At 37.7% G+C, this 22368-nt stretch overlaps 1 protein-coding gene across 3 annotated transcripts in view; it reads right to left on the bottom strand.

The window, feature by feature from the left end:
* Positions 1-745: 745 nt before the first annotated feature.
* LOC100559911 (zinc finger protein 318) overlaps positions 746-22368 on the bottom strand; it is a 40340-nt gene continuing 18717 nt past the window's right edge. For 2 of the 3 annotated variants that reach the window (XM_062974150.1, XM_008125409.3), the window contains exons 3-11: positions 20150-20762; positions 18166-19572; positions 16548-16647; positions 15941-16224; positions 12583-12786; positions 11170-11269; positions 10668-10786; positions 1694-6280; positions 746-937 (exon numbers count right to left, since the gene is read on the bottom strand). In XM_062974150.1, the coding sequence (XP_062830220.1) occupies positions 890-937; positions 1694-6280; positions 10668-10786; positions 11170-11269; positions 12583-12786; positions 15941-16224; positions 16548-16647; positions 18166-19572; positions 20150-20762 (7462 nt within the window). In that variant the 3' untranslated portion in view covers positions 746-889. Of the gene's footprint in view, positions 1373-1693; positions 6281-10667; positions 10787-11169; positions 11270-12582; positions 12787-15940; positions 16225-16547; positions 16648-18165; positions 19573-20149; positions 20763-22368 lie in introns of all 3 variants that reach the window. The other variant, XM_008125416.3, reaches the window with a different exon arrangement.

Genomic DNA, 22368 nt, shown 5'->3' with positions numbered 1-22368 from the left:
CACAACTTTACTTTTTGTTAGTGCACAGAAACAGAGCATATACATTCAATCACCGGCCACTATTTTGAACTATGGTCTTTATCTTCATCCGTTGTGTTGGGCTGGCTGGGATTGACAAAATAACTACATCAATGTAGAACAATCTTTAGAGTGCCAGTGCAAAGTTTTAACTTGGACTAACGAGAACATGATTGCTAGCTGTTTCATCATATTCAATGTTTACTGGCAATGTAAGAATTCATTTTCACTGGATTTTTTAAAAAGCTGCTTGGATAAGATATTATGTTCCAATACTCTCATCATGCCACTTAATTTATTATCAAAGTGCATATTCTTCACTGAGATTAAGTCACTAAACTACTGGTGAGGTTCATATGCAAAGGACATAGTCTACTTTTGTGACCATTCTGATGAATTACGCCTCCTTCCAATCAATCTCCTTTACTGGATTTCACGTAAAAAAGAAGAGAGAACTGTGTATCAGTAGAACATAATTTTCCTCTAAAACCAAGTGTGCACTATTTTGATTTTAGCACTTGTGTGCTAAATATTGGTATTTATGTAACATTTTGCTTCCACTGCTGCAGGATTATAGGTTTCATTATGTTCCCAATATAGCTTGAATAAGAAGTGTATCAAATTTCTATGCATAAAGCAAAATGAAAAAAAATTAGCCAGTTCTAGTTCCACTTAAATAGAGAATTACCAATTCTTTTTTAACAAAACGTAAGAGAACAAAAAAGTGTCCATGTCATAATTATTATTTATTTTAGATTTACAGATAAATCCATGCAATATTTAATGCATATCTTGACCGGCTGTATAAGTGAAACCTTCACACAACAGTATTTTGTGGCTCAGAGGAATCATTCAGGTTTGTAATGTCTGGTTACATGAAGTGAATCCCATCTTCTGTTCCTTCTGTGGTGGGCAGCTGCTAAACAATTTAACACAAACAGTTACTGTATCACAAAATAGTGCAAGGAAATGTGATTTCAAATCATGTGACCTCAATATACAGAGTCCAGGTGTGGAGCCAGTCTTACCAAGCAGTTATCTTCTCCAAAGAGTTAGGTTTTTCTTCTTTGCTCAGCGAGATGTTTTCCATACGAAGTTTTATACAATATGGCATTACAGTCTTGGTTACAGATTCAATTCAACACATAATGACAAATAATAATGTAGAACAATCTTCTGCATCATGAAAAATGCAAGGACTTTTCATGCATTTTACATTTTTCAACACAAAATAGGCATAACATTTCAAAGACAACTGCTTAAATCCTTCACCAATGAGCCTTCATTCTCCTCAAGGTCTGAACATGTGTCCATGCGCTTGTCAGTGTTGCACTTGGAATGTTACTTACAAAAGCTGTATAAATCAGAAACCATGAAATGTCAAACAAAAATGCAAAAACAATAACGAACCAACCAACCAAAAACCCAACCATAGCCCAATACATTACACGTTGCATGTGGGTAATTGCATTTTTATGTCTGGAAACAGAAAATTAATGGTCAGAGATTTACAAGGAAACGTTTTACTCAATGTATGTACAACAGTCTACCCTTGGGAGAAAACTAATGTCTACTGTAATCTACAAGATATTAAACATGTTAAATTTAAACAGAGTATTTTCAAACTCTCAATATTAATTATTCAGGCATTTGAGCCAATTTTGTCTGAACTTACCAGGTGCTCTGTTGAACCTTCAGTAACTTCTGGAGTCAACTTAGTGGCAACTTCACATGAAATGTCATTATTTTCTTCCTCTGTTTTGATGAGTTCAACTTCAGATATCTGTGTCTCATTCTCGGCATTGTACAATTCACTATCACACAAGTCCCCCACTTCTACAGGCGTTTTTTTTAGATCTGGAAGGAGAGTGTCCATGTACATGGACACTTGGCTTTGCATATCTTTTTCATCACAACTCAATGGCAGCATATCATCAGTGCAATATTTGCCAATATTTTCTTCTAGCACTTCAGAAATTGGAGGCTTGTCCTGCATTTCAAGAAGTGATGTATTTGGTTTAGCATTCACATTATTTGCTGATGAAGGAAAAACCACATGTGGGGCTGTTACACCAGAAAGCAAAGGACAAAACTTACCCTCTTCCTCTCCAGAGGTTAATGCAACAAAATCATTCATTTCTGATTCAACTACCAGTCGGTCAATGTCCAACTCAGTAGTTTTGCTAGATTCCAAAGAAATTGGAGGAACCATTTCTAACTTTGGGCTATCTACAATATCCTCATTTAGAATTTCAGATGGTAGAATACCTAAGGGTTCATGTTCCATTTCAATATCCCCCAGCCTGAAATTGATGGAGTCCAGACCAGCTTTCAGTCTATGGGTGTCAGAAGGCTTTATTTCATCAGATTTTGGAGAGTCTCTCTCATTTTCTATATTTAAATTCAGAGTAAGGGTTGTAGACTGATGAAAGCCAATTGCTGAGCAAGTGGAATTCAAGTCAAAGTCACCAACTGCTGGTGTATTTAAGACTCCAGTGTTAATATCTGTAAAGGTAAGGGTGCCATCTCCAAGAGGCCCAACATTAATTTCTGTCGAAAGAGCATCTAACGATTCTTGGACAGTTTCTGAATGAACATTGGAAGAACTCACATTTTCTGTTTCTGCAACACTATTCTCCCCATTGCCATTTAATTCCGTGTCAGAGCTTAAAGTTTCATACGTATCATTTTTAATACATATGAATTCTACACTGGAACTAGGTACACCGTCATTTGTTGAAGAAATACTCCTCAAAACTTCCTCACTTTGAAGACACTTGCCTTCACCACTTACTGGCTGCTGATTTATTTCTTCATGTTTCTCTAGTATATTACTTATCAATGCTACATTAGTAAGGCATTCATTTGGTATCTTTCCTAATTCTGGACCATCAACATAAAACCTTTTATCATCCTTTGTTTGAGAACTAACCATCAATTCTTGTTCTCTGTTAGAATGGAAAGAATCTGGGTCACCTTTATTTAAAAGATTATATTCTGTATCTAAGTTTTCAATCTCAGAAGTCTGAGGAATTTCATCACTGGCTGTTGCTAATTCAAGCTTATCAAATCTCACAGTATCTACTTTTAGATTAAGTAATGGTTCTTTCGAAAAAGTTTGATCTGTTACTATGATTTGTAGGTCTTCCTCATTCCCTTTTAAACATGAATTCCAGACCAGTTCATTTTGCACATCTGAAACTGAAGTAGAAGCTATGACTTCAGAGGTTCCAGCATTTTGCTTGCCTTCTATTCTAACAGATCCTTCTTTGTTAGCCTCAATTTGCAGTTCAAATAACTTTGGACTGTCTCCCCGATTCGGTACAAAAGGATGTTCTGCTGATTCTGGATCTCTTATTTCTGAATCTCTCTCTCCTGAACTTGTCACAGATGCTTTCATTTCCAAATCACTGTCATTATTTTCTAACTTGGACTTATCACAACCTCCCATATTCTGCTGGTCTTGTAGCTTCCCATCAGTGTCTTTACAATTTGTTACATTATCATATCTCATTATAGGTTTCTTATTAAAATCACTGTCTTTTTCTGGCAATTGTACTGCTGACTCTTTTTCATTAGAAGAACTAAATTCCTCCATCTCAAATTCTGTTGTTTTCATGATAGCATCTTCTAAAGGAGCAAGCCTGTCTTCTGACAATGGCATAGCAAAATTATCTGCAGATTTAAACTCTACAGTCTCAGGTACCAGTGGATTCTTGGGAAGTTCTTCCAAAGTAGTAGCATCACTATCTGGCAATGGCACTGCCAATTCTGCTGTTTCAAGCTCTGTTTTTTTCTTGCTCAAATCTTCTGCCAGAGCAACAGTGTTTTCTAATAATTGCATTCCTAACTCTTTATCATCAGGACACTTAAACTCTGCTATCTCAAGCTCTGATGGCTTCTTGTTATCACATTCCAAAGGTGCATTGCTTTCTGAAAACTGCTTAATTATTTCTGATGCCTCACATTTTAATGACCTTATGCTAACATCTTCTACAGGTGCAATGTTTTCTGATAACTGTATGGCAAACTTGCTATCATTACATTCAAATTCTGGTTGCTCAATGTCTAATGGTTTGCTCAAATTAACTTCCAAAACAGAAGCCTTGTTTTCTGAAAAGGGTGTTACTATTTCTGATGTCTCACATTCCAATAACTTCATGTTAACATTTTCCACAGGTACAGCAATGTTTTCTAGCAACTGTATGGTTAACTTGTTATCATCAGGATATTGACATTCAGCTATATTGAGCTCTGATGACATTTTATTATCAACCTTCAAAGGTAAAACACTGCTTTCTGAAGTTTCCATGGCTACTTCTGATGTCTCACATTTTAATGGCTTCATGTTAATACCTTCTAGAAGTCCAATGGTGTCTTCTAACTGCATAGTCAATGTGTTACCACCAGAAGATTCAGACACTGTTTTTGCAAGCTCTGGTGGCTTCTTGCTATCACTTGCCAAAACAGGAGTATTATTTTCTGACACCTGTGCAACAAATTCTGCTTTTTCAGGATGGGGTGACTTCTTGCTAGAGTCAGTCAGAGTAGAAGCTCCCATCACTATGTCCTTTTGAAAGGAAAGAGGGTCACTTGCTAAGATAACATTATATTCTGGAGCTTTCTTATTCCCAAATACAGACTGAGTGTCTGAAAAAGGGATATTGTCTGATTTCCTATCAATGCTAGAACTTTCTTCACAGACTGCCAACACTTCCTCAGTTTTTGGTTTCTCTTTTTCTAATGCCTCTCCATCTAAGGGGTTTTTGGGATCGCTTGAAGAGCTGCATACATTATGGGAAGACTGTTGTCCTGAAGAGCTGTCTCCTACTTTGGAACTTGCCAGCATGTCATTTTTTCTCTCTTTCTCAACAGAATTAAATTTCCCTTTATCTGAATTTGAGGAATTTACAAGCTTGCTGTCAGCTGGACTCCTCACAGTGCTGTTGTAGAAGACGTCATATAAGTCTTGAGCATTGCCTGCTGCCAAGGAAGTATTCTTTTTTTCTAATTTTTGGGTATGGTTCCTAAAAATATTTGGAGGTGGTAAAGGGCGGGGACACATGGGCATTGCCAGTATATTTTTATCATCTTCAGAAACACCAGGAGCCAAATCATCTGCCAAGATAACCGCCTGCTTTGGTGGTGGGAAGGATGGAAGGAGATATAATACTGGAGATTGTAGTTGTTGACTTAGTGGCCGTAGTGGTCCTGCTGGGAGTGAAAGAAAAGGACGATGCTGTTTTGATCTTTCAAAAATTAAAGACTGCTCATTTTTCTTTGCCATTCTTATCATTCTTTGCTTTGCTATAGCAAATTCCTTGGCCTTTGCTTGAGCCAAAGCAGCTGCCTCCTCCAGCTGTGCTCTTATTGCACTCATCTTTGCCTCTTCCAAACCCTTTGCATGTGCTATGGCCTTTTTCACACTTTCAAGCTCTTTGTCCTCTACTTGTTCTGCTGTCTTTGCATCTTCTTGTGAACCTTTTAAGTCAACTACTTCTCCCCCAAACGCTTTTGAAATAATATCTGGAGCTAGAACAACTTCTTGGTTCCCTTCTTTAACAAAAGGAAGTGGCTTGTTGCTGGCACCAGAAGATTTTATAGACAGAAAAGTGTTTAAAGGAGCTGGCTTATTTACTGTTGTAGTTGCAGACTTCCTAAGAACCATTGTGGGGACTGGCAAATTGGGTTTGATTTTTGCTTGTGATGAAGTTGAAACAACTGGTGTCCAGGTACTAGTGTGTGGGATAACAGTTTTCCCAGACAACTTAATTGCAATGGGCTTTGAATTTGATTTTCCAGACTGGGACTTACTGTCTTTATCTTTGCATTCCTCGGTACTTTCTTCCTTTAAAAGATCCACATCTTTAACTTGATTTTTTTCCTCTTTCTCGGTCTTCCTCCAGCTGAACTTTCCAAAAGACGATACCTTTGATTCCTGTGGCGAGTCCTCTTTTTTCCCTTCCTTTTTCACAATTTCTTTGTCATCCTTCTTTAACCTAAGTTTAATTCCACTTTTTTGGCCACTAGGAACTTCTCTCTTTTTATTAGCATCATATTCCTTATTTCCATCTCCTAGCTCATTGACACTCTTTAGTTCCTCTTTCCTTGGTGTTTTTGCTGTTTTTTCATATTTTTCATCCTTTTGTTTTTCACTCTGTTTCCGTTTCAGTCTCCGTTCTGTTTCTTGAATCACAGACAACCCTGCTTGACGATCCAGGTTCCTTCTTTCTTCATAGAGTGGATTTTCTTCAATATGTTTCTGTAGGAAAAGGGAAGAAATCTCAGCTCTAATATTTAATAATGAATTTCATCGGAGGTACAGATATGCCTTATATAATAGTTCCTCCTTCCGAACTCCTTCCCAGGTAATTGCTAACATGGGGCAGGGAGACAAGCAGAGCATGTTCACAGACCACTGAGCTTCAGAAACCCGACACAAGAGAAAGAATTTAAATTTTCTGTACTCCTTCTAAAGTAAAAAATAAGAGGTGTCATTCAAGTAAATTGAGATTATAAAAATCCTGCCATAATGAATGTAGAGGAAATTCAGGGATACACTAAGTCTCATACAGGTATATAAGAAGTTACTGTACATCAACCCAAATTACTGGGCTATCAGTATTATCCACTGATTGGCTTTAATCATGGGGATGAAATATTATTCTCCCCCAAGACTATCCGAAAATACCAAGACAGACACAGGCCCCTCTGTGTGTAGACCATGCCCTCTATTTCTGAGTTAGGGCCTCCCCTCAGCTACTTCAGAAGTAAAGATCAAGAAACTAAACCTACATATTATTCATCATGAACACTCTAACCTGGGGTTCTCAAACTTTTTGAGCCATGGAGCCCTTTTTGAAACAAAAGATTCTCATGGAGCCCCAAGAAATGTTTATATTATATATTATATTACATTATATATAATGTACTAGCTGTGCCCGGCCACGCGTTGCTGTGGCTTAGTCTGGTGGTGTTGGTCAGTCTACATTAGGTTGTATTGATGCTGTGACCTCCACCTTCTTTATACTCACATTAGTAGTAGTATTTGAAGTCTATTACCTGCTTCAATTTTTGTGTTGATTGATAATTGCTTGAGAACCCTGTTGTCTTTGGTTTGTTGTTAGTTGTAATGTCTGAATCTGCTGAGTGCGGTTTATATTTTTATTGTGGTACAATAGTCTTTTTTTTGTTTTGCCTGTGTAGGTGTTTATTATTGTTGTTGTTGTAGTGGTCATGAAGGTTGGATAAGTTAGATGCTACTGTATTGTTTTTTGGAGGCCCAGTGTAGCACTGAATGGCCTCTCAGCCTCAGTGCCTGGCTGTTTCTTGCCTGTGATGGTGTTGATTCTTATTGTTGTTGTTGTTGTCATTGTTATTATTGTAATTGTTTTTTTGGAGGCCAAGTGTGAATGTAGGGATTGGGGAGGTGGATGAGTTGTGTTGTCAAATTTTGTATTTGTTATAGTCACGATGCGTTGTTGTGAGTTTTGTGGGTCCTGTGTGGTTTTGTGGTGTGGTTGTGTTGTTCCAACTGGGAGGCAAGGTTTTTGTGTTGTGTTGCCAAGTTTTGTATTTCTGGGCCGTTTAGTTGTGTGCCAAGTTTTGTATTTCTGGGGTGTTCAGTTGTGTTGTTATAGTCACGATGCACTGTTGTGAGTTTTGTGGGTCCGGATTGTAGTTTTGGGGTGTGGTTGTGTTGTTACAATCTGGAGGGAATGCTTTTGTGTTGTGTTGCCAAGTTTCGTATTTCTGGGGCGTTTAGTTGTGTTGTTATAGTCATGATGCGTTGTTGTGAGTTTTGTGGGTCCAGTGTGGTTTTGTGGTGTGGTTGTGTTGTTACAACTGGGAGGCAAGGCTTTTGCATTGTTTTGCCAAGTTTTGTATTTCTGGGGCGTTTAGTTGTGTTGTTATAGTCATGATGCGTTGTGAGTTTTGTGGGTCCGGATTGCGGTTTTGTGTTGTGGTTGTGTTCTTACAACTGAGAGGCAAGGCTTTTGCGTTGTGTTGTCAAATTTTGTATTTCTGGGGCGTTTAGTTGTGTTATAGTCACTATGCGTTGTTGTGAGTTTTGTGGGTCCGGATAGTGGTTTTGTGGTGTAGTTGTGTTGTTACAACCGGGAGAAAAGGCTTTTGTGTTGTGTTGTCAAGTTTTGTATTTCTGGGGCGTTTAGTTGTGTGCCAAGTTTCGTATTTCTGGGGCGTTTAGTTGTGTTGTTATAGTCACGATGCATTGTTGTGATTTTTGTGGGCACGAATTGTGGTTTTGTGGTGTGGTTGTGTTGTTACAACCGGGAGGCAAGGCTTTTGCGTTGTGTTGTCAAGTTTTATATTTCTGGGGCGTTTAGTTGTGTGCCAAGTTTCGTATTTCTGGGGCGTTTAGTTGTGTTGTTATAGTCACGATGCGTTATTGTGTGTTTTATGGGTCCGGATTGTGGTTTTGTGGTGTGGTTGTGTTGTTACAACCTGGAGGGAAGGCTTTTGTGTTGTGTTGCCAAGTTTCGTATTTCTGGGGCGTTTAGTTGTGTTGTTATAGTCACGATGCGTTGTTGTGAGTTTTGTGGGTCCTGTGTGGTTTTGTGGTGTGGTTGTGTTGTTCCAACTGGGAGGGAAGGCTTTTGCATTGTATTGCCAAATTTTGTATTTCTGGGGCATTTAGTTGTGTTGTTATCGCATGATGCGATGTTGTGAGTTTTGTGGGTCTGGATTGTGGTTTTGTGGTGTGGTTGTGTTGTTGTAACCTGGAGGCAAGCCTTTTGCATTGTGTTGCCAAATTTCGTATTTCTAGGATGTTTAGTTTTGTTGTTATAGTCACTGCGCAAACAACTTTATCATTTTATATATATAGATATATATCAGGTATGGACACAATTTTATACACAGGGCTGCATTGCATTTTAAAATTTGACAGAAGGCCTAGGCCAATGGCAAATGGATATTTGTGTGAACTAATCAGGAAAAAAATGAAAAAAAATCCTATGCACACTACACATATCTCATTTGAAGTGCAAAAAGAAAAAAGAAAGAAAGAACGAACAATACAATATTTAAAATGAATAATATTTTAAACCAAACATAAGCCTAACAGTATTTCAGTGGAAGACCCCAGGGACCATCCAGTCCAAACCCCTTCTACCATGCAGTAAAAGCACAATCAAAGTACCTCCAACAGATGGCCATTCAACCTTTGTAAAATAACAACAATAACAACAGGAGCAACCACAGGAGCCGTGCAGTCAACTCCCTTATGACATGCAGGAAAAGTGCAAAGTGCCCCTGGCAGATGGCAACCCAGCCTCTGTAATAGGAGGAGGAGGAAGAGCAACCCCAGAGAGGATCTAGGAAAAGCACAATCAAAGCACCACAACAGATGGCTATAATAATAATAATAACCACCACCCCAAGGGCCATCCAGTTCTACTCCCTTCTGCCATGCAGGAAAAGCACAATCAAAGTGTTGGGAGGAAAATAGAGTTTTGGAAGCAAAAAAGGGGGGGGGGGGTCTGGCCAGCCAGGAAAAGAGTCTGTGTGGCGAGGGAGGTGGGGGAGAAAGGGTCTGTGCCCTGGGAGGATGCTGCTGTTGTTTTGGTAGCTCAAAACTTTAATTTCCCTGTATTTCTGAGGAGGAAAGAGGAGGCGAGAAACGGCATGGTGCTAAGGAGCATCCCACTATCACGCACGGAGCCCCAAGGACTATGCGGAGCAGTTTGAGAATCTCAACCATTCATCAAAATGGAGGTTGTAATCAAGAAATCAGAACAAATCAAGGAGCTGAAAAGGCAGCTACCTGTCTATATCATTAATACTAAAGTCTGCATCAGTATTTCTTATTATATACAAAGTTTGGGAAGATGAACAGTGAAGGAAGTTGACAGGAAGATAATCAACTCATTTAAAATATGATGCTGGGAAAGTTTTATAGATACCATGGACTGCCAGAAAAGAAAAATAAAAGGATTCAAGGGGAAAATGAATATTGAACTTTGTTAGAAGTGAAAGCGAATAAACTCAGGCTATAATACTTTGGACATACAGTAGAGTCTCACTTATCCAACATAAACGGGCCGGCAGAATGTTGGATAAGCGAATATGTTGGATAATAAGGAGGCATTAAGGAAAAGCTTATTAAACATCAAATTAGGTTATGATTTTACAAATTAAGCACCAAAACATCATGTTAGACAACAAATTTGGTAGAAAAAGTAGTTCAATAAGCAGTTATGCTATGTAGTAATTACTGTATTTATGAATTTAGCATCAAAATATCACGATATATTGAAAACATTGACTACAAAAATGCGTTGGATAATCCAGAACGTTGGATAAGCGAGTGTTGGATAAGTGAGACTCTACTGTATTATGAGATGACATGATTCACTGTAAAGACAATAATGTTGCCAAACTGTAAGCCACTCTGAGTCCTTTTTGGGGTGAGATAGAACGGGGTAGAAATATAGTAAATAAATAAATAAATAAATAATACTGGGAAAGAAGGCAGCAGGAAAAAAGGAATCTCACAACAGATTGATTGATTCTACCATGGAAGCCACAGAAGAACTTTCGATGATGGGGTGTTTGGAGGTCTCTTATTCATAAAGGTACAAGCTGAACTGGCAGCAAGCAAAATAACAACAATTTCAGATATATACCATATATTTCTCATTATGTGGGTGACTTTTCATATGTTGTTCTGCAGATATCTGGTCTCCAAAAAATTCATGGCAGAGCTGGCAGTAATATCCAGTGATTGGGATTAGAAATTCACAACCTGAAATATGCCCCCCCCCCAAAAAAAAAAAGAATGAGTCACAGAAATATATCACAAAAGATTCTACAAATTCTAGCAAAAACAATTGCAACAAAAGAGTATAAATAAACTATTAGGCTGTAAATTCTACAGGTGACATTTGGGACTGAAAAAACTGACCTGAAGATTGCAAGTATAGAGCACATTTGTTCAACACTCCTTATCACTGCAGAATTACAAAAATGTTCATAGTGGAATGAGGAATTACTACTTTCAATACTCTGATACCTCAGATAAAACAATGACTAAAGTTTGAAATAAATAAAAGGAAAATAATTTGGAATAATTATTACACAGAATTACACTATGTTTTGAGCAGCTGAAGTTATAAAAAGTCAACATACCTTTAGCAGGAACAGGTATTTTGTCAATGCGCTTTGTAATGTCCTGTTTTGTTTCATTTTCAATCTTTGAAGCCCATGGTCTGTTGTATGGATCCAGGGTCTATTTGGAGAGTGATAGAAGTTTTAGTCAAAATCAAAGATCAGTAATAAAATATTCAGAAATTAAAACTAGAGGAGTTTAGATACAATAATTTCCTAAGTTTTCTCCTTTTCTACCTTAACTGAAAAAAAAACATACAGTGTTCCCTCACTTCCGTTCTAGGACCACCCACGATAAGTGAAAATCTGTGAAGTAGGGACTCTATTTATTTTAATAAATACTGTACTGTATAGCCTCCCTCCCTCTTTTAATGTACAGTACCTACTGTATTAAGCCGTGGCCTTCGTGCAGAGGGCTTTGTGCATGGACTTGGAGCACCTCTGCCGCCAACGCTCTGACGCACCTTGCTGCTGCCGCCCTGCGTGCACGCCCCACTGCCATCACTGCTCCCCACAAGCCCCACTGCCACCGCTGCTGCTCCGCACACGCGTGCTCTGCCACCACCGCCATCGCTCCGCATGCGCGCCCCCCGCCACCACCACCAACGCTCCATGCGGAGCATTGACAGTGGTAGTGGGGGGCTCGCATGCGGAGCAGCGGCGGTGGTGCAGGGGCACGGGTGCACAGATCGGTGGTGGGGTGTGCGCATGGAGCAGCAGCAGCAGGGGCAGCACCATGTGAGGTGACACCGTCCAGAATGGGGCCCTCAGAGATCCAGCCAGGGCGGGGGAGTAAAGAGGCTCCGTCCCAGCCCGATGGTTTTTGAGGCGCAGGCCAGGCCTACTGGCACTGCCTGCGGGCGGCTGAGGAGGACAGGCCAGGCTGCACCCCTCAGCTGGGGCCCGCAACTGAGAAAACCCACGAAACAGAGAGTCCGCAAAAAGCAAACCATGACGTAGCGGGGGAACACTGTACTTCCAATGGTTTTGAAAAGTTTTTTTAAAAAATTCAGTCAAGTAGGCACACACTCCACTTTCTCACACATTGCCAATCAAGCCAAAATAAAGCTGCGATTAAAAAAAAACTGACCGTAGACATAATCGGGAATTTGTTTTAACTATACAGAACAGCATGAAAAAGATTTAAAATAAACAATGATTTCCAAAGGCCATTTGTGCCCTATGATTCAAGAACCAGTGATTTTGCACACAACATCAGATTGGGATTTTGCCATATGGTTAATTTTTTTCAGACAAGGATTGTTATAAAATGCTCCTATGAACAAATGAAACTACATGCCCAAACTAACAGTCAAAACTTTACAACTATGTTCTGAAAGAAGCAGCTTGATCTGTGTGGAACCTGTTGACACCATTTTTGTCTTAACAATGGAAACAAAAACTCCTAAATGAACATAAAAATTAATCACATACCTGCCTATGCTTCTTATTATGCATATGTGTGAAGAAATCAAACATGGTCCCACAGATGGTGTTGCAATCCTTACACCAATGATTCCCTGTATCATAGTAGTCATAAATACTGGTCGCCTGGAGATGCTGCTTTGATGGTTGTGAAGAGGAGTCAGTAGGTTTGGGGCTCTTAGACTGAGGCTTCTCATGAGATGTTTTAGATTCCTAAATTGAAGAAAGGGGAACTTGCTATAAAATTCAGAATGATGTGAATTATAAGAGGAGATGGCTAGAAAACATACATCTCTGATGTGTGCTGCAACATACATCCACTTGGAAAACACATTTTAAAGTCTGGAGGAAATCCAAAAGTAGTGATAACATGCACTACAGCTGATCAGTATGTGGATACTGCTGAGCAGAAATTAATTTGGAACATGAGCAGCACTTGTGTAAGCAGTGCCACCTCTGGAATATTCTGGTAAAGGAATCAGATATGGCGCTCTCAAGGAAGTAAATGAACATCTTTTTGTTTTTGAGTTAGAAGATGAGCTTCATTGCTGATTCTCATGGAATGGGCTGCTGCAGTTCAGTGCATTTCTTCAAACAGGGTAAGAAAAAAATGTTCGGTTGCATTTTTTTCGAATAATTGTTTTTATTTGAAACAGATAACAATGAATTACGGTACAAACTTTCTCTAAATCAATGTAGATGACTATTTACAGTTTTTGTAACTAAGTCACGAGATCAGTTTGTACTTCCCTTTTCATTTCAGATTAGTTTCCCTTGATTCCCCCCACTCCCAACCTGGGTCAGCTTATATCAATACATTGATCTAGTTGTTTGGATGGCATGGTTGTAAATTCTGTACCTATCGTTTCCTTCCATTTTGTCAATTAAGCAATACCATTTCATATTCCAGAGTTGTTTTGAGTAACAATTCAAGTACTTTTTTGATTGATAAAAGTTGTTAATTAAATATTCAGAGGTAAGACCACCAGGTTTCCAGGTCCCACCTTGCTTTATCTTTCTAACCTTGGGCGATTGTGGCGGGTATGGCAGATATATATTTTAGTATTTCTGTCCATTCTTTATTCTTCTCATTTACCTCTATTTTGAGGGACAGGAATTTGGCATTATTCTAATATAATTTTTGCCTGTTTCCTCTATTACTTCTCTGATTGTGTTGTAATATTTTTAGATTTCAATACAATCCCACCATATATGTGAAAATGTACCAATCTTCTCGCACTTATGCCAGCACTGATTAGAAATGTTTCCCATGTGTGCCAGTTATAAGGGGGTTCTATACCATTTTGTATTAATTTTCCATTGTGTTTCTTTGATCCTTAGGTGTTTCAATTTTTTTGGGTTTTGTCCATCCAAGACATGACTAAATTCTCGTTAAAGTTTATGTCCTGTTTCCAAGCCTCTACTAAGGTGTGTTTAGTCTTGTTGGATAAAACTTAAATTTTCCCCAGTAATTTCTTTCTCTTTTTTCTATTTTCCAGCTAATAATTCTATCTAATGGGCCATCTGTTGCTTCTTTCTTTTTTCATTTCCTGTGCTCTTTTGGACAAGCCTAACCAGGTTATCCAGTTCTTCACTCCGCATTTTTCCTTTATCTTATCCCATTTTTTTTCTTCTCTGGTGGGTTCTATGAGGTCTCCAACCTTATTTACATTGTTTTCTTTCAGGGTCTTTATTAAGTTTCTAAATGTTTTCCAGGGTTTCTTACGGAAAGGAATCTATTTTATTTATCTGTAATATATTTTGCCATTTCCTCCAACTGTACAGTGTTGAGAATAGGGAGCCTGCCCTTAAAGTTATTTTTTATCGATTTTTCCTCCCATAAACAATCCCTTTTTTCCAATCATTTAGTTCTTTCTCTAATTTTAGCCATTTTTGTCCCTTCCAATTCCAGTTCTATTAATCTAGCAAATTGACATGCCTCATAGTACAACTCCAGGGAGGGGGTTCCCCATCCACCCATTTTTGGGTGCCATAAAATATAAAGTTATAGATTCTTTTTTATTTCCTCTCGCTACAAATTTTTTGATGGAGCTGTCCTACATCCTGAATAATTTGATGGGGATATTTACCGGAAGTGTTTGAAATAAGTATAGAAATATGGGTAGGATCTTCATCCTATAAATTTTTAGTCTTTTAGTGATTCCTGAAATTTCTTCCCCAGGTGTTAAGTAATTTGCTTGTGCTTTTCCGTAAGTGATTGCAGTTCGTTACAGCAATGCTGTTTACATTTTTGGAATTTCTACTCCTAGATATTTTAGCTTCTTTTCCCCCCCAATTTCATGCTTAAAATGTTTTGGATGGTTTTTAGTTCTTATGGAGGATTTCTGATTTTTCAAAATTAATTGTGAGCCCAAGGGGAGCTTTGTGGATGCTGCAGGAGCTTTTTCATGGTTCCCAGGGTGTGTATGGAGACTCTTCGGAGTGGAATTTCATTTCTTTAATCCACATTCTGATATGGATTATGAGGCTGTGAAGAAGCAGTGATATATCAGCCGTTTTTCTATGACCAGGATAATTCCACAGTTTCAGTAAACTGGAATTGCTGACTCAGATTATGTTTACTCAACAGAAAAGAGCTTCTAACAAGACTCAGGCATACTAGCTGCATGGCAGGTTAAGTGGTAATCAAGAAATTAAATGTACATCGAAAGGAGTACATGTTGAGGTGTGTGTAAAGACAGATATGTGTATGAATACATTTCTAGTCAAGCTATTAGATCTTATTCTTTCAATTAAAAAAATAGAACTTCAAAAGAAATTCAAAAGGAAATTCAAGGTGAAGATTCTGACAGTAGCATCTACCTACTGCAAAGAATTCCAAGGTAAAAAAGGAAAAAGTATTGTTTAAAAGACATGACAATCAAATCACTAAACGGAGTGTATTAGATTCTATGCTTCAATACTGCATTTATTGCTTCCTTTTATACATTTTCCTATTGTACTTGTTAAAGTTGGAAGAAAATCCTAAATTACATTATGAAAATGCACTTTTTAGTAACTTCTACTATTCCTTTTATGCAGTTTCCAAAGATGAACTACATTAAATTATATCTGAAATAAAAAAATCTCTCTACATAAAATTCTACATTTGTAGTAATTTATAAACTTATTAACTTCTAATCTACAGATATGTTCTTAATTTCTTGTACTCCATAGTAAGTAAGCAGTTAATTCTAAGACTAATACTAAAATGTAGATTACTCCTTTTAAAAGCAAAGGTCCTCATATCCATCTGCATTAATGATGTGAAACACAAATAATTTTTAAAGCAAATGGTGATAAATGGATACGCATACTATACTTTTTTCCTCAAGTGAGCAGTTAGCATCAACATCTAAAAATTTACCTTGATTGAGCCAGAAGTTCTCTCCTGATTTTTTGCATTTTCTGACTTGTTTTTTTCTGAAAGGTCTTTATTTTCTGAAGATAATTTTCGGGATTTCTCAGATATATTAATCCCCAGGATCTGAGCTACCTTGTCAAGCTCAGATTGTTTTTTCTCTGCAGCATCAGCATTCATTTTCAGTTGATCAATCTCCTTCATGATGTTTTCTTGTAGTCTGTTTACTTCCACTAGCAAAGGGTCTTTGTGTCCATCTTTTTCCCTGCGTTTCTTCCGCAGCATTTCCCCTGAACCAGTGTATGCAATGGATAAGGAAGCACAAAAACATCATGTTAACATATAATAAAACATTTCAGGTAATTAAAATTTGAGACACTATAATTTAGCCCAAAGCCAGAACTTTTGTGTGTGCTACCCAACACAAACCTGGCAATGAGCTGTCTAAAGTGATACTACATCCATTCTATTTAGTTTCCTATTCACATTAATTACTGAAATACATGGGACAGAAAAAAATCCATTTTTTCTAGTAGACTAAGAATACCAAGCACTTTAACTAAAGCATATCCAGGGAAGAGGGGAGGGAATATATGGTGAGTAAAAGCACTACCTTGCTGCTTTGAGAGCCTATTTAACTCCGTCCTAAGATAATGCAGCTTCTTCTGTCGTGCATCTTGTTCTGCCTTCAACTTCTCTCTTTCCTCTATTACCTGGATTTTGTAAGAGAAACAGGGGCATTAAGAATGACCCTTTACACCTATCATAGCTAAAGCAACTCTGTAAAGACCACAGCATCTTCTTGAATCCAAGAAGTTCCAATTATCACTTTAAAATTTTATGAAAGGATGCAAATTTAGTTGCTCTTAAAAACATCTCATTTCATATATGCTGTATGTGAATTTATTTTTCAATCTAAATGAAAGTATCATATGATCTTCCACTGACAAATCTTTTAATATATATAAAGAACTTTTAGAAACCAGGAAGAGGAGGCGGGAAGACTACAAGATAAAACAGCATGCTTAAGAATATGTAACTATGTGGAACTATAGTCATTATAAGAACTACTTTTAGCATTATTACAGTGGGAAATACTTTGTTGTTTCCTGCTGAATTTTGACTTTTAATATCTTATTTATAAAAATTTCCTCTTTGCTCCAAATGAAGACATCACACCCACAAAAATGTAATAATATGTCACAGAAATACAGATTAGAATTTCACTACAGGCTTGCTAATTCAGCATACACTACCTATCTCCGTGATCGCATCTCCCGCTATGAGCCAGTGCGGACCTTGAGATCATCCGGGGAGGCTCTTCTCGCGCTCCCACCACCGTCTCAAGTGTGGCTGGTGGGGACGAGGGAACAAGCCTTCTCGGCAGTGGCCCCCTGGCTCTGGAATGCATTGCCAAAAGAGATCAGGCAATCCCCTACATTATCCAATTTCCGTAAGGAACTGAAGACCTGGTGGTGTCGGCAGGTTTTTCAGTAATTACATTGGAATACCGCAGATTTCTGGGCCTGAATATATTGCACAAGATTTCTCTAACTTAAAATGATACATTTTAATATATTGGGTTTATGGTTCCCGTCCCCTTGATCAGGTCATGTAAGTGTTAGTTATTTCTATAATTGTATTTTTACTTTGTTTAATAATGTGTTATTATGTTGTTATGTAATGTTTGTGTTGTTTTTATGATTGGAAACCGCCCCGAGTCCCATCCGGGAGATAGGGCAGTATATAAATAAAGTATTATTATTATTATTATTATTATTATTATTATTATTATTATTATTATTATTATACACATGACACATTGGTTTCAATTCAAAATAAAACTTGAACTGACTAGAGTGATATTTAGAGATTTTAAAATATAATTAAAATGTGATCAATCTATTGCTGTTGTACTACTGAATAAGAGCTAAGCATCCTAAAATATTTGGGGAACATACTACTCAATGTAAAATACTGCACAACTTTTTTCAAGAAAAGTATAATTGATCTGAATTACTGTAAGATTGCTATCATATAAAGGAATGTAAGTTTTAACTGTTACTGTTTTGCATCTTTTAACTGTTACTGTTTTGCATATCATAGAAGATTGGCTAGGTATGTAAGTGCAAGATGGTAAGACTGAAAAAAACCATAGATAGTCAGCATATTTACATGTTTAGAATGTGTGAAGCAAATATTTCTCAAAACAAAAATATTAAATTACTCACTTTTTGCTTCTGAGAAGCTCGATTTCTTTCATCAGATAGTCTTTCCTTGACAGTTTTGAAAGAAGGCTGAGAGGACTGAGGCTGCATTTTGGAGTAAGAAGTGGCAGTAGGGATTTGCACAAGCACAGACTCATCTCTCCTCATTTCAGGAGTCCCTTTGGTCGTGGAAATTGTCTCAATAACCCTAAGGTTGGGTCGTGAAGGATTTGGTGGTGCTGTCAGCGTGACAAGTCCATGTACGTCAGAATGTGCAGGTTCATTCTGAGCCTGCTGAGGATACATGGGCCATCCAGAAGCTGCATAAGCCATATAGTGCCCATATGCATCATAGCCAGGAGGTGGCATTGTAGGAGATGGATAGTTTTGAGATAACTGAGTTGGAGTGAATGGCGGAAAGCGTGAAACATTATACTGGGAAACAGAGGTAGAAGGAGACAAATTAGGAAGAGAAGGTGGAGCTGATGGAATTACTGGTATTGGGGGAATCGAACGATCCAATGTGCCAGCAAGATTATCCTGTCCTTTATTTTTAGTGTGATCAGATACTGAAACAGAGGACAAATCTGTAGATGGTGGGAAAGAGCTAGAAGGTGAAAGAGAACACTTTTGACTTGGCTCTGGAGAATGAGTATTGCTTCTACTGCGGTGAATTTCCCGAAATTCCGGTTTATGAGAAGCTACTGAATAGCAATCAGGAGAATGAGATGTCTTTTTCCCATGGAGTCGTTCCTGAGTGCGGGCAGCTAGCTTGCCAATTTCAGCCACTCCAATCTCAAGACCAATAGTTTTGAGCAAATCATGAATCTTCTCGTATTCCGGCCGAGATTCTTCTGAAGTGTCTGGCTTCACTGCTGGAGGTGGAAAACTTACTTTCGGCTGCACAGGCTCTTTAACATCAATCGGTGTTAGTTTTTGAGTACTGGCGGAAGTAATGTTGGAATCTTCATCATCATCATCATTGCCATAAAGAAATTTCTCTTCATTCTCAATGTCATCAGGGAAGCTGCGCCTTCTTTTTTCTTGAGTACTGGTAGAATCTGCCATCATGCTCAAAATGCGTGAAAAGCCACTCCCATCCTGGCTGGCTTTTTCATGAGGGAGCAAGAAGTCAGACTGTGGGTCAGCAGGTTCTAATACTGACTCGTGATGGTCCTTCTGTGATAAAAAACTGCCTGAGTTCTGTTCAAATGGAGAAGCATTTTGCTGTTGCTCAGAGAGTGGTTGCCAGTCATGCAAAGATCCCTGAGAAGTCTTATTAGTAGCCGACTCTGCAACTGCATTTTTGTTGAACCGTTTGAGGAAATTCTCCACTTCCAGAGCAAATGCAGGAATGCTGCTATGCTGCGGTAAAGAAGGATTTGAAAGAAATGGCGGCTCTTTGACAGAACTGCTAGGAAAGACTTCAGGCTACAAGAATAAAAAAAAAACATCATTTTGTCATTCTGTAACAAGAGTAATCAATATTATATTCCATAAGAATGAATACGTTTTGTATAACAGAATTACAAGCACTAACAGAAAACCGTAAGAAGAGAAAAGTAGTACTGAACAAGACACAGAAGTTCCAAAATATAAAGTTATCACTTTGGCAATATGTAACCATTTTATAATTAAGGCATATTTTAATACCAGGATATTCTTAAGCAAGGATTCAACTTTCTTAGCATTCTCTAATTTCTATGAATTAAGAGTTTAGAAAATTGTATGTAGAATAAACTGAACTAAACTTGCGTTCACTGTAAAAATTATTTTAAAAACTGTTGCAAATGTCTGTCAATCATGTGTTGCTAAACCTGACAGAACCATACCACAAAAATTTAAAGAATATAATTTTTAAAAAGTAAAATGTCCTCAACAGGGAGGACATTTTTCCTAAGGACATTTCAGAGATTAAGGGAGTTATAATTAAATATTTAGATTATTTTATAAAAGCAGCAAAATATAATAAGCATCTTCGCAAGATGGGGAAGAAAACATTTCAAACCTGCACAGAAGGTTCTTCCACACGTTTCTTTAAGATTGATTTTTTAGGCATTGTTGGTGCATCATCAGGTCTATAAAGGTATCGGGGTTCAGAAGACTGTACAGGATTACTTGAGCTAGGCATTGTGTAGCCATTGCCAGGCACTTCCCGAATCAAATTTCTGCTTAGCTCCTCCTTTTCCTTTCTTCTCCTAACACTTTCAAGCTCATGGAAATATTTGTCTACATATGATGGACTTGGGCTTCTACTAAAACTTCGTTTACGGTAGTTTCGCATGCCTGGTAAGAAACCTTGAGTCTTTACACTTGCATCAAGCAGGTTGTCATCTCTATCATATCGGGGATGCTTTGTCTCTCTTCCTCTATCTCCTGATGAATATAAAGGTTTTCTAAGCATTTCACCATCTCGATCAGTTTCTCTGTGTTTATCCTGTAGATGCTCATAGTTTATGCCATAGCCCAGCTGGTGGACAAAAACATCCCTACTGTGATAATCTTCATCATGTCTCATATGAAAAGGACTAGAAAGATTTTCTTCACGGGAGGGATATCGCTCAAGGCTTTGAGAACGTGAAAGACTCCTGCTAAATATTGGACCATCAGCCAAGTCATCCCTGATGAGAGAAGCATATGTTACATTATCAGCAAGGAGGTATTAGCATCCCCTAACCTTAGGCTGGCAAACAAAGTTCTGCCCAAACAAGCCAGTATTTCTTGATTTGTACCCAAGTTCAACTGGTTCTGTAAGGTTTTGCCTCTTCAGCAATACAGTAGAGTCTCACTTATCCAACATAAACGGGCCGGCAGAACGTTGGATAAGCGAATATGTTGGATAATAAGGAGAGAATAAGGAGAAGTCTATTAAACATCAAATTAAGTTATGATTTTACAAATTAAGCACCAAAACATCATGTTATACAACAAATCTGGCAGAAAAAGTAGTTCAGTTTGCAGTAATGCTACGTCATAATTACTGTATTTACGAATTTCGCACCAAAATATCATGATGTATTGGAAACATTGACTACAAAAATGCGTTGGATAATCCAGAACGTTGGATAAGCGAGTGTTGGATAAGTGAGACTCTACTGTAGTTTCATCTGACCCACTGAAAGTATGTCAGTTTCAGTAAAATAAAATAACCTCTATCGTGAGTTGTTTGTGAGTCTAAAAACTTAATTAACAGGAAAAGGAGGGGAAGTCAGCAAATTGAAATCCATTAATGGATGTCTGAATCTACACAGTATTTTAGTTTATCATAAGTAGAACAGATGTATCTTCTAACTACTTCATTATTGTATTGACCTAAATTTGGGATTTGTCTTTGTCTTTGTAATGTGATCCGCCCTGAGTCCCCTTCGGGGTGAGAATAAATATGCTGTAAATAAATAAATAAATAATAAATAAATAAAAATTTAAGTACACAAGCATGGGATTTTCTAGGGAGATAAACTTTTCTCAAGAGGAAAACATTCTATCTAATATGCTAACTTACATGTTTTCAGTACAATGAAGTGTAATTTTTTTCTCTTCCCAGCTACAATTCTAAAGCTCCAAAGTAGCAAATTCCTTAAATGTAGATGAGATACTTCAGATTTCCAATGTTTTAACTATATAATCCACAAAAAACTAAAATCGATAATCTAAGTTCATGACATCACAAAATGTATAGTTATAAAAAAATGCCCCAAAATTTTACTCAATTGCCACTAAAAAAATTATATTAGTAAACAAAATAAAAACAAGTCATCATAAAGACCGGGACAAAAATTTCCAACAAATCTAATAATTTTTTGCCAGTGAAATATTTTTGTCTAAACCGATGTAATATAGTAAGACCCAAAATGTTTTGTGCCAATTTTTTATTTACTATAATGCAAAGAATCTGTTGTTGACTGCTAAAATTGGAAGTAACGCCTCAACATGCCCAAACTAATAAAATTTTATCAAACGGTATCCAAGAATCCTGCCACCTGTATAAAAAGGATAGTTTCCTAAGATAACGATTTGTCTAGTTTGTGAAGTAAGATTTGCAATCAGATTTTTTGCTGCCAAGACAAAGATTTCTAGAAATAGACAAAACATTATTAGAGAATAACTGTTTTGCTCTGTTCTGGATGCTAAGCACATTTCCAATGCTTCATAGTGGGGTAGGTAGAAGAATCCATTCACATTCATAGAAGCACAGAAGAGGAGTGGAGGAAAGTACTGACTCAGCAC

The sequence above is a fragment of the Anolis carolinensis genome, chromosome 1 (genome assembly GCF_035594765.1).
Source record: "Anolis carolinensis isolate JA03-04 chromosome 1, rAnoCar3.1.pri, whole genome shotgun sequence".
NCBI lineage: Eukaryota > Metazoa > Chordata > Lepidosauria > Squamata > Dactyloidae > Anolis > Anolis carolinensis.
This window is presented reverse-complemented; position numbering and strand designations above follow the sequence as displayed.